At 45.7% G+C, this 19,033-nt stretch overlaps 1 protein-coding gene and 1 long non-coding RNA gene across 7 annotated transcripts in view; one reads left to right on the forward strand and one right to left on the reverse strand.

The window, feature by feature from the left end:
• LOC128098441 (uncharacterized) overlaps positions 1–17,092 on the reverse strand; it is a 78,878-nt gene extending 61,786 nt beyond the window's left edge. For 3 of the 6 annotated variants that reach the window (XR_008214255.1, XR_008214257.1, XR_008214256.1), the window contains exons 1-2: positions 15,225–16,546; positions 11,361–11,475 (exon numbers count right to left, since the gene is read on the reverse strand). This is a non-coding gene — a long non-coding RNA (uncharacterized LOC128098441). Of the gene's footprint in view, positions 1–5,423; positions 5,516–11,360; positions 11,476–15,224; positions 16,547–16,635 lie in introns of those variants that run through there. The other 3 variants (XR_008214258.1, XR_008214259.1, XR_008214260.1) reach the window with 3 other exon arrangements.
• A 109-nt stretch (positions 17,093–17,201) lies between these two features.
• On the forward strand, positions 17,202–18,778 carry Pcbp1 (poly(rC) binding protein 1). Its single transcript, XM_052719579.1, has one exon. It carries the CDS (start codon positions 17,319–17,321, stop codon positions 18,387–18,389), a length of 1,071 nt encoding a protein of 356 aa, XP_052575539.1. The 5' UTR covers positions 17,202–17,318; the 3' UTR covers positions 18,390–18,778.
• The last annotated feature ends 255 nt before the right edge of the window (positions 18,779–19,033 follow it).

Consider the following 19,033-nt stretch of genomic DNA (forward strand, 5'->3'; position numbering starts at 1 on the left):
GAGGAAGACTACAAAAGTGATAATGTGTCATACATTCCAGAAGCTAAAAGATAGAGTTTGAATTTTTTTTTTTTTTGGTTTTTATCACAAAGAAAGGATTAATGTTTAAGGGATAGGTGCTACAGTTTAACCTAATTGAAACACTGCACAATGTACATACATGTGAAAACACCACACTGCCCCCCAAGAAATATACTTGACATCTGTTTTTCAGTTTACAAATGAATTTAAATTTTAAAATGTACTGTTTACTGGAGGGGTGGTATGTCATGTGTATAAAGGTCAAAGGACAGCCTATGGGAGCCGGTTCTCCTGCCACCATGTGAGTCCCAGGGATCCCACTGAGCCACAAGTCACACATACTCATTCCCCTCTTCTAAGAAAAACACTCCAAGAACTTTTTCACACTAGTATTTAAAACTAGAACAAAACCAAGAAAGACAAAGCATATGAGGAACACGTTTTTTTTCTCAGCACCTAAAATACCTTTCAGTGAGGTAAGCTGTGTCTTCAGACAGCCACTGACACAGCAGTCCCTGCTCCCAGGTCTGTGAGTCGCTCAACACCTAGTGGCCTAGTAAAGTAAATGCAGCTTGAATAACTTCCAGCCATTTTGTGATTTTCTCAAGATGCCCAGGAGAGCCCTTGATAAAATTCCCCAGCTTCTGTGAAACTGAAGACTCCCCCTCCACCCACCCATTCTCCAAGCTAGGAAAGACTGTACACATCCCTGATTTCTTCTCCACGGTGAAAAAGACTATGCACCTTGGAGTAAATAATGACAAGAAGTGATACACATCTGCCCGACTTAAGAGGTAAGAGGGCTTCTGTGCAGGGTGACCCAAGTGAAAAAAAAAAAAAAAAAGGCTATAGGGAGACTACAAGTGTGCCTGGACACAAGCTAGGGCTGGCTGTCTGTGGGAGATGGACTAGCTCTATGGGGCTCCAGGTTAGCCTAAATTTAATGAGACATCGCAATTAAATTTCAACTCAAAACAAAAAATAAAGCCTGGCATCTCAGCAACCCCATGTACTCAGGAGGCTGTGGCAAGACTGTAAAGGCTAGACAGCAGGATCAACCATGTCTCAAAAAAAAAAAAAAAAAGAGAGAAATAATCTTTTGTTAATGACAACTATGCAACAATATTATGGGGAAGTAAGTCAGACATGGATACATGGTGATACATGATGATACACGACTATATTCCTAGGGAGGCCAAGGCAGGAAGATTAAGAATTTCAGGCCAGCCTGAGCTACAGAGCAAAACTGTCTCAAAAAAAAAAAAAAAAATTAGGGGAAGTAGTAAAGTGATGCCCTTCCCCGTCAGTGGAGGCCCTGGAACAGAATAGGGTGGACGTCTGTCAGGGGAGAGAAGAAAGCATGTCTGTAGTAGACAGCAGATCAGGAGACTATGTTAAACACTTCAAAGGTTCTTGGGCTCTAAACGATCATCATCCTGAGCTAAAAAGTCACTGACAACACTAAAGACTCTCTCCTGCTTGTTTCTTCAGACCCCAGCTCTATAACCCAGTGGCTGGAGGCACAGACCTGACACGACCATCTCAACAACGTGGACACACCACTGAACTGTTTTTCTCAGCTGTTATCTGCACATTTTGTTTAGCAGTCATTACTCGCCTAAGATTACTATGAAGATAAGTTACAGGATACGAGGAGTTAAGTTCTTTTTTTTTTAAAGACTTTTTTATTATGTATACAGTATTCTGTCTGCATGTATCCCTGCAGGCCAGAAGAGGGCACCAGATCTCATTACAGATGGTTGTGAGCCACCATGTAGTTGCTGGGATTGAACTCAGGACCTCTGGAAGAACAGTCAGTGCTCTTAACCATTGAGCCATCTCTCCAGTCCCACTAGTTAAGTTCTTAAAACAGTGCTGCACACACGAAAACGTACAAAACCGACATTTTGAAGAGACAAGGAGAGGAAAGGTGGGGCGGGGAGTGACCTGCTTGCTTTAGCTAACCTTACCCAAGCCTCAACCAAAGTGTCCCCAGCTGTTGCTGACCAGAGGCTGAGTTCCCTTGGTCACTGGCCTCAAGAAAGAGCAGAGCTACCATGTTCATGGAGTGCTCATCTCTTGGCCTTAAAGCTGGAATCTTCTGAGACAGGCCACCTTTGACTTTGCAAGTGCCTCACTCCAAATTCAGTGCTGAGCAGTGCTACCCTCCTTTTTATTATCAGTCAGCATTCAAGAGGACCTCAGAGACCCTTGAGACTGATACTTTGCTCAATACATGAGGGCAAAAAGTCTAAAAGTAAGTGAAGTCCTAGGTATAAATTGGAGCAAAGTCAGGTAGTCATGGGCCATTATTTCTAGTGACCAAAATCTTCCCATTTTTCAGGAAAAGAAAAACGGTGCTTTTGACCTGTTGAGTCATCTCTCCAGCCCCTTATTACCTGTTAAATCACACAATCATATAACATACTTTTTAAATTTTGTATTTTGTATTTTTTTGATTAGGAATGTTTGACTGGTTTTTTAAAAAAAGTAAAGAAATCTTGCAAATACTGAAAAAAAAAAACCTAAGATTAAAAAAAAATGTACTCCTTAGTATTTCACATATGGGGTGTTCAACTGGCATTATACACTTTTCATATGGGCAGCAGGTGCAGGTATCTGCAGCCAGAACACTGCTCAAATCCCAGCTCTACCATTATTAACAGTATGGCTCTAAGTGAGCCTCCTAACCTTCTTCAAACAATATAAAACAAGAGTGATTATTCACAAGGTTCAAGGATTAAAGGAGCTAATTCCACGTAAAGTCCACACCAGAGTTCTCAGGGTACGCTGATTGCTCTGCTTCTCAGCGTTACTAATTGCTTATAGACAGACTAGGAGCTGGAGAAATGGCTCTGAGTGGTTAAGAACACTTGCTGCTCTTGCAGAGGACCCGAGTCCAGTTTCCAGGTGGCTACATCAGGTGCCTCACAACTGCCTATAACTCCATCTCCAGAAGGACCCAACACCCTCTTCTGGTCTCCACAAGCACCCACACACATGTGCCTAACAGACACATACATCAAACAATAACAACAACAACAAATGGTAAACATAACGAGAAACAAGATCTTACTTCTAGTCCAAAGAAGACAAGAACACTAAGGCATACATATTTAGCTTGTATTTCTGGCCCAGGGAACGTCCAGCCCTTCAGCAACCAAGCATTCTTTCATTTCTCTGCATCTGGGGAAAAACTGACTCAGAACAGAGGCACAGGCAGTAAGATGCTTAAAATCACAAAGGAAGGTCAGGAGGAGAGAACCCAAGCACACCCAAAAAACTAAAACTCACCTCAAGTTCAGCAAGACACATCTCTAGTCCAGTCTCTCTCACCATCAAAAGTGACGCAGCAGAATGCTAGCAGCAAAAGCTCTGAAGTTCAACTGCCTGAGACAAACTCTGGTCCACCCCTTACAGGCTGTGTGACATATGCAAATGAATTCACTTTTCTCTGTGCTATCCTTCTTTGTGAGAATTACATTGCAATTATGACATTTGAGAAGTACATTCTATTTGCTTAATATTATGCCAAGCACTGTACCTGGCCATGCAATTTACATGCCACAACCTACAGAATGCCATCATTCTACAGAAGTGCTCAAGGCCACACAGTTACTGGCAAAACTGAAACATCTGTGTAAGAGGCCTGCTTCTAGAGCCTACGTTCCCAGTCTTTAACTCCTCCGCCTCTCCAACTACAAACAGAAAATGGCCATGTGCTGAAACAAAAGCAACTCCATAAGCGCTCAGCACAGGGTCTGGTCAGCCTTGCTGTGACAGAAGCTGGCATTACCCCTGTAGTTCGGATCACACCTTCACTAACGGAGAGGGAGAGTTTGATTTTCTGGTGCTGGGATCAAATACTCTGACCAAAAACATTAAGAGGAAAGAGTTTATTCAGCTTCTACTTCCAGGTCACAGCCCACTGAGGGAAGTCAGGGCAGGAACTCAAGCAGGAGCTAGAGAAGAAACTATGGAGGAATGTGCTCGCTTATTCACTTGCTCATACTCAGCTAGTTTTCTTATACAGCTTAGGCCCACCTGTCTAGCGATAATGCCACCCACACTGGGCTGGGTCCTCTCCCATCAATCAAGACACTCTTACACTCGCTCACAGACAAAGCACAGGCCAATCTGATTGAGGCAATTCTTCAATTGGGGAGGGGAGGGGAGGAGAGGAGATGGCAGGCCAACAGCAGGCACACTGAAAATGGAATTGGGACAGGAAGAGCACAGTGACCACTACAAAATCAGCCTGTGCTATGTGAAAGTATCTCAAACAACAACAATAAAAGTTGGCAGGATGGCACAAGTGGAAAGTTCACATCTGATTTCATGTGGTTGGACAGTCCAAAGCAAGTACACTACAGACACTGTGAAAAATGTCCTTTAAAGCTTCATGTACAGATATAACAAACACAAACCTCACATGCAGACCGGGGTTCCACTCGGTAAAGCTCACTGTGTATATGCAAATATTCTGGAACCAAAGCACCTCTGCTCCACACCATGCTGGAAACTCAATCTGCAATTTCTTACCAGCCTCCTTGTGTCCTTACCACCTATAGGAGACACCCCTTTCTTTTACTACTGATACGGTCTATGAAATTCTTACATTTATTTTCCTTTTTTACATATCTGAGCAGTTTGCCTGCATGTATGTCTTATGCAATGCCAGTGGAAGCCAGAAGAGGGCTTCAGAGCTCTTGGAACTGAGTTATAGACCATTAACTGCCACGTGAGTGCTGAGAATTGAACCCAGGCCCTCTGGGTAAACAGCAAGTGCCCTTAGCTGGTTAGCCATCTCTCTAGCCCTGGAGATAACAGATTTTAACAATCAATAATGTTGAACAGATGCTTTGTCTGGTTGAAGGAACTGTCTCTGAAAACAAAAAATCTCTGATAGCATCTCACTCGTGTGCTTAGTAGGTGGGATCAGAGAAATGACCTAGTGAAACATATTTCTGTTGTTCTGAATAAAGCAGCAATTTCTCTTGAATTCTTTCCCCTCCTTTCTAACTCAAATATCCTCGCCAACTACACAAAGTTCTACGTTTACACATACATTTTTCCTTAAAAACAAAGCCTGACAGACGACTCAGTGGTTAACAGCACTTGCTCTTGCAAAGGACTCTGGTTCAAACCCATATGGTAGTTCACAACTATCTGTAATTCCAGTTCTAGAAGAAAATCCCTCTGCTGACCTCTTTTGGCACCACACAGGTGGTGTACATACTTACATACAGGCAACAACTTATTTACTTAAAAAACAACAAACAAACAAACAAACACAAACCACCAGCCAGAACACTATATACATAATAAATAAATAAATAAACAAACAAATAAATCTTAAAGAAAAAAATTAGGTAACACAGCCAGGTGGTGGTGGCACATACCTTTAATTCCAGCACTAGAGAGGCAGAAACAGGTGGTCTACTGGTCTATAGAGTGAGTTAGAAGACAGCCATAGTCATTAAACAGAGAAACCCTGCACAAAAAAAAAAAAAGGTAACACAAATCCCCTCCGTTCTTCCTGAAACGGCTGACTTTAGAAGGGCTGTGTTCTCTGTCTTTATGCTCTCTCTAACCAGAACCTCCTTCCCTACTACCCACTCTACCTGTGGGACTCCGAATGTCATCCTAGCCTTCTCAGATTCGTTCCAAAGCCAAAGGCCCTTCTCTGCATTCCCACTGCACACTCTGCTATTTTATATCCTAAGACTTAACATGCTGTCCTGAATTGCTTGTCTGTCTTCTTTCCTGGACCATAAATAATGTGGAAAGCAAAGACAAAAATCTCATTGGAGGCAGGGGGAGCGACAGAGGGAGGGTAGAGAGTGGTCGGTTTGAGAAAAAGTCTTACAGTAACTAGTTGCAATCCACACGTCAGCTTCCCACTGAAATTATAGGGGTGCACCACCACCACCTGGCTTCAGCCCTTCTTAGATCCCAGTGTATAGGATATATCAAGAAATTAGTGATTATTTACTGACTGGATATAATGACTTTTATGCTAAAGTATCTTCTGTGATATTTTTTCCTTGTTGTTCTGAGACAGGATTTCACACTATACCCTACACTAGCCTCAAACTCATCCTCCTGCCTCAGTCTCCCAACCGCTGGGAATACAGGTATGCACCCCCATTCCCAGCTCCATTCTGTGACTTTTGTAATATATATTTCCCTGATAAACCAACTGAATTTAGGTTAGTATTAAAATTATTGGCATGGAAACCTATCTCCAGCTGACAGCAAAAAGGAAAAAAAAAAATCCCCACTTGTTAAAGGGAATAGAGAATTGGGGGGTGGAGAGGTGGAGAGGTGGAGAGGTGGCTGCAATTCTAGGTGATTGGTGCCCTCTTCCGGCATCCATAGGTACGAGACATATATGTAGTACGTAGACATACATGCAGGCAAAACATCCAAATGTATAAAAAAAAAAAGTTTATTTTTATTTTTGCTTTTTTTTTTTTTTTTTTTTCTTTTGAGACAGGGTTTCTCTTTGTGGCCCTGGCTGTCCAGGAACTAACTCCATAGACACGGTTAAATCTGAACTCAGAGCTCTGCCTGCCTCTGCTTCTTGAGTGTGCTGGGATTAAAAGTGTGCGCCACCACAGCCTCACAGCCAGCCCTCAACAAACAAACAAACAAACAAACAAACAAACAAAAATCCAAAATCAACCCAGAAATTCTCAGGCCAGCTCCTGTGTATGGTGCCCATGCTTATAGGCTATAGGACTGATGGACTCCCATACATTAACATACATTATTATAACAGGAGATCCAACACCTTCTGACTTCTGTAAGCACTGTACACATGTGGTGTGTATACAAACAAGCAGGCATACACATACACACACACACACAAAAAATAACTTTTTAAAGATTTTTAGGGACTATAGAGATGGCTCAGTGGTTAATAGTGTGTGTGTGTATGTGTGTGTGTGTGTGTGTGTGTGTGTGTGTGTGTGTGTGTGTGTGTAAAATACAGTATGTTTAGAAAATACATGGAAAATCATATACTTTCTTCTCTCTGTCTTATTCTTTTAGCATTTTCCTTCCCTCCGTTCCTTATCTTCTATCTTTTGCATCTGCATTGTGTCCTGATCTTTCTCTTTAAGTCCCCTCCACACACCCATCCACATGCCTTACTGTTTGGGTATCTAGGAGCATCATTTTATCCAATAGAGAACTTGAGCCAAGAATGTTACTATATTTCCTGCTAACCTCTGCATGACACTAATGTTGTAGAATATTATTTTGTATTTTTTTTTCCGAAGCTGAGGACAGAACCCAGGGCCTTGGACTTGCTAGGCAAGCGCTCTACCACTGAGCTAAATCCCCAACCCACAGAATATTATTTTAAGATGTTACATTTGGGGCTGGAGAGATGGTTCAGCAGTTCAGAGCACTGGTTACTCTTCCAGAGGTCCTGAGTTCAATTCCCAGCAACCACATGATGGCTCACAACCATCTGTAATGAGGTCTGGTGCCCTCTTCTGTCCTGCGGGCATACATGCAAGCAGAACATTATATACATAATAAATAAATCTTAAAAAAAAAAATGTTACATTTGTTTATGCTGTGGAACATTTCTTTAATGATGCAAAGATGTGTTGCATCATTTTTTTTTCCCCATTGCTTTAGGAGTTTTATTCCAGAAATTCAGAACAAACTGTTGGCAAATGAATAATAATACAGAGTACTCTTCACGGATAGTTTAATATTTAGAGAATAACTGAGCTATAAAGAATGTGTTTATGAGCACTATTGTTAGCCAGCACATTCCTCAGTGAGCAGGTGAAGGAAAAAACAACTGCATTATTCAAGGTTCTCTACCTGTAAAGGACTGGTAGAATGAATCTCTCTATGTATGAACAAAATGGATTTATTAGAATGTCTCACAACTGTGGTTCAGGTAGTCCATCAATGGCTGCTACCAATGGAAATTTGGAGAATTCAGTAGTTATTCAGTTCATGAGGCTGTATATCTCAGCTGGTCTTTAGTATACACCACAATTCTAAGGAAGCAGGCTCTAATGCTGGTAAAAGAATGAACTTGGAGCTGGGCGGTGGTGGCACACGCCTTTAAGCCCAGCACTCAGGAGGCAGAGCCAGGCAGATTTCTGTGAGTTCAAAAGTGTTGCCTTCTTTTATGTTGCATTTGTTTAATTCTGTAAAGCTGTGCTACTGTGCCTGTCTAAAACACCTGATGGTCTAATAAAGAGCTGAATGGCCAATAGTGAGGCAGGAGAAAGGATAGGCGGGGCTGACAGGCAGAAAGAATAAACAGAAGGAGAAACCTGGGAGGAGGAAAAGAAAGATCAAGGAATGAAAGGAGAGGACTTCAGAGGCCAGCCACCCAGCTACACAGACAGACACAGAGTAAGAAGGAAAGAAAAAGTATACAGGAATAGAGAAAGATAAAAGCCCAAGGGCAAAGACAGATGGGATAATTTCAGAAAAGCTGGCTAAATACGAGCCAAGCTTAGGCCAGGCATTTATAATGAAGAATAAGCCTTCCTGTGTGATTTATTTGGGAGCTGGGTAGCAGGCCCCCCAAAAGAGCAAAAATAACCAGCAACACATTAACATAGTTCTTGTGTCTATCAGGGAACCAAAAAATGACATCCTAACAGAAAACAGGGTCACCAGAATAAACTATTACAATCTGCAAAGTAGGCAGGAAATGTTTCTAAGCTGTACTTTCTCAGTTTACATTTTTTTTTATTTGGGGGTTGGGTGGGAAGTTGAAAGGATCAAAGCTAGGGCCATGGCACACCAGGCAAGGACTCCACCACTGAGCTACATGCCCCAGCCTTACTATAATCATTGTGTATGTGCAAATACCACATACATATGGGTGCCCACGGTTGTCTGAGGAGGCCAGAAATGGGTGTCAGATCCCCTAGAGGGGGAATTACAGGCAGCTGTAAGATGCCTGTGGTGATAGGGCAGTGAGTAGGCACACTTAACTGATAAGCCATCTCTCCAGACCTTATTTTTATTTTAGTTTTTGGTCAGATGTGGTAGCACACATCTTAAATTCCAGCACTCCAGAGGCAGAGGTAGGCAGACCTCTGAGTTCAAGGACAGCCTGGTCTACACAGTGAGACCCTGTCTGAAAAAAAATATAAAATGGAAGCTAGAGAAATGGCTCAGGGGTTAAGAGCACTTTCTGCTTTTACAGAGGACCCGAGTTCAATTCCCAGCATCCACAATGGGAAGTTCACAGCCTCCTGTAACTCCAGTTCCAGGAAACCCAACACCTTCTGGCTTCTGCAGGCACTGCACATGTGCGGTGTGCATACAGACAAGCAGGCATTCACATACACACAAAAAATAAAATTTTTTAAGTTTTTTAAGGACTACAGAGATGGCTCAGTGTAATAGTGTATATTAATAGTGTATATTATTCTTCCAGAGTACCTGAGTTCAACCTCAGCACCCATATCAGTTAGTGCATAACTGCCTGGAACTTTGGCTTCTGGGGTCCCAATAACTTATTCTGGCCTCTGTGGGCACTGCACTGATGTGTACAAACCCATACAGATACACATATATACACATAATCAAAATAAAGTTTTTTAGAGTAATTATATTTTCACTATGTGTGGGCAGGTATGTATACATGAAAGTTATTTTAAATATAAATGAAATAGGGGATAGAGAAATGGCTTGATGGTTAAAAACACTTTTGTGCCAGGCGGTGGTGGCGCACGCCTTTAATCCCAGCACTCGGGAGGCAGAGCCAGGCGGATCTCTGTGAGTTCGAGGCCAGCCTGGGCTACCAAGTGAGTTCCAGGACAGGCGCAAAGCTACACAGAGAAACCCTGTCTCGAAAAACCAAAAAAAAAAAAAAAAAAAAAAAAAACACTTTTGCTCTATCAGAGGACCAGAGTTTAGATCCCAACACCCACTCTGAAAGGCTCATAAAAGCCTGTAACTCTAGCTCCAGAAAATCTGACACCGTTTTGGCCTCTACAGGCACTGGCACAAATATGAGCATACACATATACACATACACACACACACACACAAGTAAAAAAAATTTGGGCGGGGTTGGGGTGGTTTTAAGAAAAGATTTCCCTCTGTAGCCTTGGCTGTCCTAGAGCTCACTCTGTAGACCAGACTGTCCTCAAACTCAGAGATCCACCTGCCTCTGCCTCTCGAGTGCTGGGATTAAAGGGGTTTGCCACCACTGCCTGGCTACAAACAAACGTTTAAAAAGATAAAAGTGAGTGTGACATACTGACACCAGTTTTTAATCCCAGCATTGGGAGGCAGAAGTAAGTAGATCTCTGTGAGTTCAAGACCAGCCTGGTCTACATAGCAAGTACCAGGCCAGCCAGGGATACATAGTGAACCCTGTCCCTGTCTCAAAAATAACTAAGAAATAAATAAGGAGCCAGCTTGGTGAGATTCCAGCACTTAACAGTGTAAGGTAGGAAAATTACAAATTTGAGCCAGCCTGGAGTACATAATGGGACTTTTATCTCAAAACAACAATAGGGGCTAGAAAGATGGTTCAGCAGTTAAGAGCACTGACTGCTCTTCTAGAGGACCCAGGTTCAATTCCCAGTATCCACATGGCAGCTCACAACTGGAGTCTGTAACTCCAGATTCAGGGGACTCAAGACATATGGCAAAGCACCAATGCACATTAAAAAAAAAAAAAAAAAAAGAATATGGAATACAGAGCCAGGTGTGGTGGCGCACGCCTTTAATCCCAGCACTCAGGAGGCAGACGCAGGTGCATCTCTGTGAGTTTGAGGCCACCTTGGTCTACAAAACGAGTTCCAGGACAGCCAGGGCTACATAGAGAAACCCTGTCTTGAAAAACCACACACACACACACACACACACACACACACACACACACACACACACACACACACACGAGGGAAGAGTCGTCTCTGGACACTTAACCCCGAAAGCCAAGGGCCTGAGGTCACTCTAGCAGCCATTCTTCTGAGTTCGAGTTCTACTTTCCTACTGTCTCGTCAGCCACAGGCATGGAGAAAAAGAACAATCGACAGCCAGGAGTCAGGAGACTTACCTCAAGTCCTAACAAGCTATCTAACCTTCAGCAAGTCTTTTCCCACCCACAGAGAGCTCTTCTGTGAAGTGCACACTTAATAAAAGTTGAACGGCAAGGCTGTCTGTGATACTTAAATAATGTAAATTCACTATCAAAGGGTTTACGTAGCATGTCAACATAAGCTAAGAGGAAATAAAAATCATCCCTCTGAATGGAGCATAAATCCTGTGGTTCAGCTTACAAAGTCTAGGCCTGACTCACCTTCCCAGACTTGTTAAGCCCCTTAACCAACCTGTGGTCACTTGAATTTGAGAAGAATCATGGATGATCTACAGGGGACTATCCAGTCCATTGCTCCATTATCTCAGTAACTTCACAGGCGGCTCCTCAGAACATGGAGTGTGGGTCTAAGGGGAGTAAAGAATGTGCTCAATGTGAGGTAAAACTGCCCCCTCCCCCAAAAGGATACACAAGCAAGGTCATCGAACAATACTGCCCCAAAACAAAATCCAAGAGCTTGGAGATTAGCTGGCCTTTTGTTTTATAGATGGGAACACTCAGGCCGGAACAGTTGGGTTATACAAGTCTCTCAGCCAGTGAGTCCCAGAGGTAGGACATAGGTCTGGGGAATCAACATCCTCTTCTGGCCTCAGCAGGCACCTCACACACAGGGCACACCTACATACATGTAAGCAAAAACACTCACATAAAATAAAAATTAGCCGGGCGGCAGTGGCACACGCCCTTAATCCCAGCCCTTGGGAGGCAGAGGCAGGAGGATCTCTGTGAGTTTGAGGCCAGCCTGGACTACAGAGCAACTACAGTCCTGGATCCAGGACAGGCAGCACTGTTACACAGAGAAACCCAGTCTAGAAAAAAACAAAAGAATAAATAAATAGATAGATAGATAAATATTAAGTTTCTTTTTAAAAGATGAAATCAGCCTGGCAGTGATGGTATTCTGCAGCTAGTTCCAGAACAGCCAAGGTTTTTACACAGAAAAACCCTGTCTCGAAAAAACAAAAACAAACCAACCAAAAATAAAGGAAATGAAATATTTCCTGATTTATAAATATATATATAATTAATATAAAATACATATAAATATTACAATTAAGAAACCAAATCAGACTTTTCATCCTGAGTCTATTTTAAGTCTTTTCTGCCTCAGCAGACTTTAAATATATTGGTTTTGTTCTGTTTTTGTTTTTTTTCAGGGCAGGGTTTCTCTGTGTAGCCCTGACTATCCTGGAACTCGCTCTGTATACCAGGCTGTCCTGGAACTCAGAGATCCGCCTGGCTCTTTTTATGTGTATGGGTATTTTTGTCTGAATGCATGTCTGTGCATCACTTGCATGCCTGGTTTCTCCAGACGCCAGAAGAGGGCGTCAGATCCCCTAGAACTAGAGCTAACAAAGAACTGTGAGCCACCCTGTGGGTTCTCAGAATCCAACACTGGTATCCTGGAAGAGGCAGGTACCCTGGAAGGGGTGCTCTTAACTGGTAAGCCATGTCTTCACCCTGAGTTAATAGCTTTAAAATTGGCAAATTTAGAACCAGAATTTTCTGAATTAGGACACTCTCTCATTATATTACATTTCATCCTTTTGTTACCTGATTTTGTTTTGAGACAGAGCCATGACTGTCCTGGAACTATGTAAGCCAGGCAGGCCTCAAACTCGCAGAGATCCTCCTGCCTCTGCCTCCAGAGTGCTGAGATGAAAGATGTAGTCCACCAAGCCTACGTCTATTGCCTGACTGTTGTATTTTGTTTGTGTTCTGACAAACAAAGCTTGCCTGGAGATCAGAGGGCAGAGCTAGCCACTAATTAATCATATAGGCCAGCCAGTGGTGGCACACACCTTTAATCCCAGCACTTGGGAGAGGGAAGCAGGATGATCAGGAGTTCAAGGCCATCCTCAGCTACACAAGACTGAATCAGTCTAAAAGGAAACAGAGCCAGGCAGTGGTAGCTCACACCTTTAATCCCACTACTACGGAGGTAGAGACAGGAATATAAGGCGAGTGGAGTCAGGACCATTCAGTCTGAGGATTTGTAAAGACAGGAGCCCCACACATTCAGTCTGAGATTTCAAAGAGGTTAAGAAGTGTCTGGCTGTTCTGCTTCTCTGATCCTTCAGCTTTCACCCTAATATCTGACTCTGGGTTTTTATTTAATAAGATTAATTAGGGTCGAGCTTCACCTCACTTTTTAGTACTCATTAATATTTTAAATTCCTTAACCTACACTGTCACCATGCAAGGAAAGACACCCAGCAAAATCCATATGTAGTTTAGTGGTTCAACATATAGCTTCTGAACTCCAATGGCCTAGAATCAAGTCCTTTACCTCTGTAAAATGGAAATATCACCACTCATTTCAAGTTCTGTGAGGACTAAACATGTGCATCTGTCATGACCTACTTATGGACTTTTAATTACTTTAGTTATAATGGCTCCTGTTTTCTTTGCATATAAAGAAACGAGCAGAAATTTCCAGAGTATATTCCAAGCAGCGATGCTATTTTGTAATAGTTTTGTTACATATGTGTGTACATGTGTGAGTCATGCAAATTTAATTTTTTCAATGCTTTCATTTTAAAATGTGAGAAGCATTGAATTAAAGCACCCAATAACGCACATAACAGTGCCTAGCACACACTTCATGCTGTCTATTCTTGTTACTTGCTAATATTGTGTACCTATTAAAGCTGTTTGCAGTTAGGCAAAATAATGTCCATTTGGAATGTCTGACACATCATCGCCATGTAAGTCCAAACAGAACACTCTTCTCCCCCTAATGTCCACATAGTCAAAGGCACTTCGGTACATGTTTGTTGCTTGGCCCACAACTGATTACATTGAGGAGTCCACAGATTAGGATTTATCTCTCCCATACTCTGTCAATATTTGCAGAAAATGGAGGATTGGAGTCAGGTAAAATAGTTTACTTTATCTGCTAAGGTACTGGAATGGGAAAGCCAGAAAACCACCACATGAATAACTGAGTCATACAGAAAACTGCTTGCTCCCCTGAAGTCAGATAGATGAAAATGTGTCACAGATTAGCAGATATTTGAATCTTTGGGCAAGACTGAATCACTTCCACTTCGAGTCCTCAACCAGAGGCTTCTTGTTTTTCTTTTGTTGTTGTTGTTTTCGAGACAGGGTTTCTCTGTGTAGCTTTGCGCCTTTCCTGGAACTCGCTTTGGAGACCAGGCTGGCCTCGAACTCACAGAGATCCACCTGCCTCTGCCTCCCGAGTGCTGGGACTAAAGGCGTGCGCCACCACCGCCCGGCCAGAGGCGTCTTAAAATAATATTTGAGCCTGGACAAGTGTCACCAACACCAGGAAAAACTAGAAGGCACTAAACATACTAACAGGGGATAACTATACAGCAACTGGTTATCTGAGTGGCTTCTTTAAAAATGACAAGTTCAGCTGGGCAATGGTAGCCCAAGCCTTCTATACCAGCACTCGGGAGGCACAGGCAGGCGGATCTCTTAAGTTCCAGGCCAGCCTGGTCTACAGAGCTAGTTCCAGGACATTCAAGGCTACAGAAAGAAACATTGCCTTCAAAAAACAAAAAACAATAAAACAAAAAAAAAAAACGTGACAAGTTTGCAGGAAGTAGAGGCACAGGCCGTTAATCCCAGCAGGCAGTTCAGATCTCTGAGTTCAAGGTCAGCCTGGTCTATAGAGTGAGTTCCAGGACAGCCAGGACTATCCTATCTGAAAACAAAACAGACAAAAATGACAAGCTCATCTAATGCCTGAAAGCAGCATTTAAATTCTTTCTCTTTTTTGAAACAAGATACTGCTATGTAGCCCCGGCTGGCCTCAAACTCCACCTGTTTCTTCCTCCCTAGAGCTAGGATTAAAGATGTTTGTTACCATGTCCTGCAACATTTAAATTCTGTAATCCTGCCAGTGTTGGTGTATGCCTATAATTCCAGTATCTGAGAGGCGGAGACAAGAGGATCTGGAGCTCAGGGAAAGCTGGGCTACGTGGTGTGACTCTGCACTGAGAACACAAGGGCTGGGACTCTGGCGAAGAGTTTGGCTAAAATGTTCAGGATCCTATGTCTCATCTCCAGCTCTGCAAAAACAAATTCTAAAACTCTGGTTTAAATAAAAATCCGCAAAGGTGCTCACCAGTAAGGAAATCAGATGTTTATGGATTCCATTCTCCATACTGAGTGACCTTAAATCAGTCACTTCATCTTTCTGGGTTTGTCTTACTCTGCTGGGGGAAAAGAGAGAGAAATAAATACCCACTGCAGTCTGGGGACTGTGATTAAAAAAAAAAAAAAAGAAAGAATAGAATCTGGATTGGCAAATCCAAAACCACCAGCGGTTCCTCTTGACTCTATTTGAGGCCATAACTTCGAATTTGCAGATCACTGGACAGTTGAATAGTGAGACACAGGCTAATGGTTTTAGCTATAAATCTTTAATCAGTTAACACCACAACCTGTACAAGATCTAGAAAAACAGGTTTCTAGATGCTTGGATACTTGGCTAAGTACTGCACACACACACACACACACACACACACACACACACACACACACACACACACACACACACCCGCCTGCCATTACTCAAAAAAAAAAAAAAAAAAGGCAGCGTTAGGCCTGCATTTTATGCACATGCCCAACAAGGGAAGTGGAGAGCCTGAGTTTCTGCCAGCCAACTTCCAAGTGGCCCGCCGTTTCATCCGGAAAGAACTTGGGGACGGCCTGAGAATGATAAGACGCACGTTCTAGAGCTTTCGGGCCCACCCCAATTTCGCGTCGGCGAACACGTGTCGCCATTTTGTGGGGAAACATGGCTGCCAGCCCTCCCCGCTGAGGGAATCAAAGGGGGCGGAGGAGGGCCACGTTAGCCCTTTCTCTGAGGTATTAAACACGTTCCCACGACCTCCTCTAGGGTGGCTAGGCCCGTGGAACAAGAAAAGGCCAAGAAACCCTAACTCGCCCTCCAGAGGCTCGATGGCCATTTCCTGGCGTGAGGCTCGCGGGCAGGAAGACCTCCCAAGATGGCGGCCGCGCCGAGGGCTGGCGGCCTCGGAGAGCGTGGCCCGGGAGGCGCGCGGGCGGGCGGGCGGGCCACGGCGGGCGCCTTTCAGTGCGCCTTAGTGCTCTAACGTCTAAAGAGGCTGGCTGCCGCGGGAGGCAGCGCAGGGGCAGGAGGTGGGGCTTCCCGGAGACCGGGCGACAAAATGCAAACAAAGCATTATGTAAAGAGACGGACGCCATTCTTCTCGCGGCCCGTGGCCCGAGCCCGGGCCCACACCGCCAGAGCGGCCGCCCGGGCGGCGCCCGCTGGGCTGGGGCGGCCTCCAGTCTTTCTGCGCACCGGACGCAGCCACCGGACGGAGGCCAAGGTGGGGGTTGGGACGAGGCGCCCGGACGCCGGGGACGAAAGGGCCCCACGTGCCCGCCAGAGCGCGTGCACGCCCGCCGGGCCGCGCCTCGCCGCCCCTCCCCCCCGGAAGACGCCGCGGGCCCCACCCGACCCCCCCCCCACGCCCGCGCATGCGCCCTGGCCACCTCGCGCGCACGTTTTAAACCCGCGGCCGTCCCAGCTACCGCCTGCAAGTGGCCTCCGCGATTGCCTGTGTCGCTTCGCGTGCGAACCCATCGGTGGAGAGGGAAAATGATCTCTGTCTCCGTCACGAAACAGTCATTTTTTTTTTTCTCAGTCCCCTGCCGGTGCCGCTAGAGTTCATAAAACACGTGCTCCCTCTCAAACCCCTGCCGGACCCCCAGGTTCGCCCTCGTCGTGCGTTCCCTCCCCTCCCGCGGTGCCACTGGGTCACTTTTCTCAAGCACCGCGCGCGCGCTGGCGCAGTCTTGTGACCTAAAAAAGCCGGTCCTCTTTTTTTTTTTTTTTTCCCTCCTCCTCCTAGGGGTCCTGCGCGGCAAGCACTTCCGGGGTCAAAGGGTACGCGGGGTTGAAAGCGGGCTTCCCGCCCCGCCCAGACCGCCGAGGCTGCCGCCGGAGTCGCCACCGCCGCGCCCTCGCCCACCCGCCCGTCCGCCGCTCCCGGCCCCGCTCGCCCCTGCCGCTGCCGCCGCTCGCCTTGCGACGCCGCCGCGGCCTCCCTCCCGCGCCCGCCCGCTCCCGCGGCCCCCCCGCTCGCCTCGCGCCGGCAGTTCGGGCCTACTCCTCCCCTCCCCCGCCAGCCGCCCAGGACTTGACCACGTAACGAGCCCAACTCCCGAACGCCGCCCGCCGCTCGCCATGGACGCCGGTGTGACTGAAAGCGGACTCAACGTGACTCTCACCATTCGGCTGCTGATGCACGGAAAGGAAGTAGGCAGCATCATCGGGAAGAAAGGGGAGTCGGTGAAGAGGATCCGCGAGGAGAGCGGCGCGCGGATCAACATCTCGGAGGGGAACTGCCCGGAGAGAATCATCACGCTGACCGGGCCCACCAATGCCATCTTTAAGGCCTTCGCCATGATCATCGACAAGCTGGAGGAAGATATCAACAGCTCTATGACCAACAGTACGGCGGCCAGCCGGCCCCCGGTCACCCTCAGGCTGGTGGTGCCCGCCACCCAGTGTGGCTCCCTGATCGGCAAGGGCGGCTGCAAGATCAAGGAGATCCGCGAGAGCACGGGGGCCCAGGTCCAGGTGGCGGGGGATATGCTGCCCAACTCGACCGAGCGGGCCATCACTATCGCCGGCGTGCCGCAGTCGGTCACCGAGTGTGTCAAGCAGATCTGCCTGGTCATGCTGGAGACGCTCTCCCAGTCTCCGCAAGGGAGAGTCATGACCATCCCGTACCAGCCCATGCCGGCCAGCTCGCCAGTCATCTGCGCGGGCGGCCAAGATCGCTGCAGCGACGCGGCGGGCTACCCCCACGCCACCCACGACCTGGAGGGACCACCTCTAGACGCCTACTCGATTCAAGGACAACACACCATTTCTCCGCTCGATCTGGCCAAGCTGAACCAGGTGGCAAGACAACAGTCTCACTTTGCCATGATGCACGGCGGGACGGGATTCGCCGGAATTGACTCCAGCTCTCCAGAGGTGAAAGGCTATTGGGCAAGTTTGGATGCATCTACTCAAACCACCCATGAACTCACCATTCCAAATAACTTAATCGGCTGCATAATCGGGCGCCAAGGCGCCAACATCAATGAGATCCGCCAGATGTCCGGGGCCCAGATCAAAATTGCCAACCCGGTGGAAGGCTCTTCTGGAAGGCAGGTCACTATCACTGGCTCGGCTGCCAGTATTAGCCTGGCCCAGTATCTAATCAATGCCAGGCTTTCCTCTGAGAAGGGCATGGGGTGCAGCTAGAACAGTGTAGGTTCGCTCGTAACCCCCTTCTGCTGTTTTCCCATGATCCAACTGTGTAATTTCTGGTCAGTGATTCCAGGTTTTAAATAATTTGTAAGTGTTCAGTTTCTACACTTTATCATCCGCTAAGAATTTAAAAAGAAAATCACATTCTCTGTTCAGCTGTTAATGCTGGGATCCATATTTAGTTTTATAAGCTTTTCCCTGTTTTTAGTTTTGTTTGGGTTTTTTGGCTCATGGATTTTATTTCTGTTTGTCGATAAGAAATGTAAGAGTGGAATGTTAATAAATTTCAGTTTAGTTCTGTAATGTCAAGAATTTAAGAATTAAAAAAATGGATTGGTTAAAAACGCTTCGTATTTGAACAAGCTGGGAATTGCTATCTTAAACTCTTTTGTTGGTGCTTTCTTTTCCCCTCCCTTCCCCTGGTAAGTGTAGGGTGCGTGGAGGCCAGAGGGAGAAGGGTGGGCCGCGCTTGTTATTCTCGGCAAGCTTTCCTTGCCTTATCGGTAAGATTCCGGTCCCTCTGCCTCAACAAAGAAATGGCAGGTTGGGCCTGCTTCGGCATGTTTACAGAGACGGGGTCTCTTCTTAGGAGTGACATCTCTCTCCAACTAAGTTCCAGAGACGGGCCGCTGCCCATA

Source organism: Peromyscus californicus, unplaced genomic scaffold, assembly GCF_007827085.1.
Source record: "Peromyscus californicus insignis strain IS unplaced genomic scaffold, ASM782708v3 Scaffold_6__1_contigs__length_162567912, whole genome shotgun sequence".
NCBI classification, from domain to species: Eukaryota; Metazoa; Chordata; class Mammalia; order Rodentia; family Cricetidae; genus Peromyscus; species Peromyscus californicus.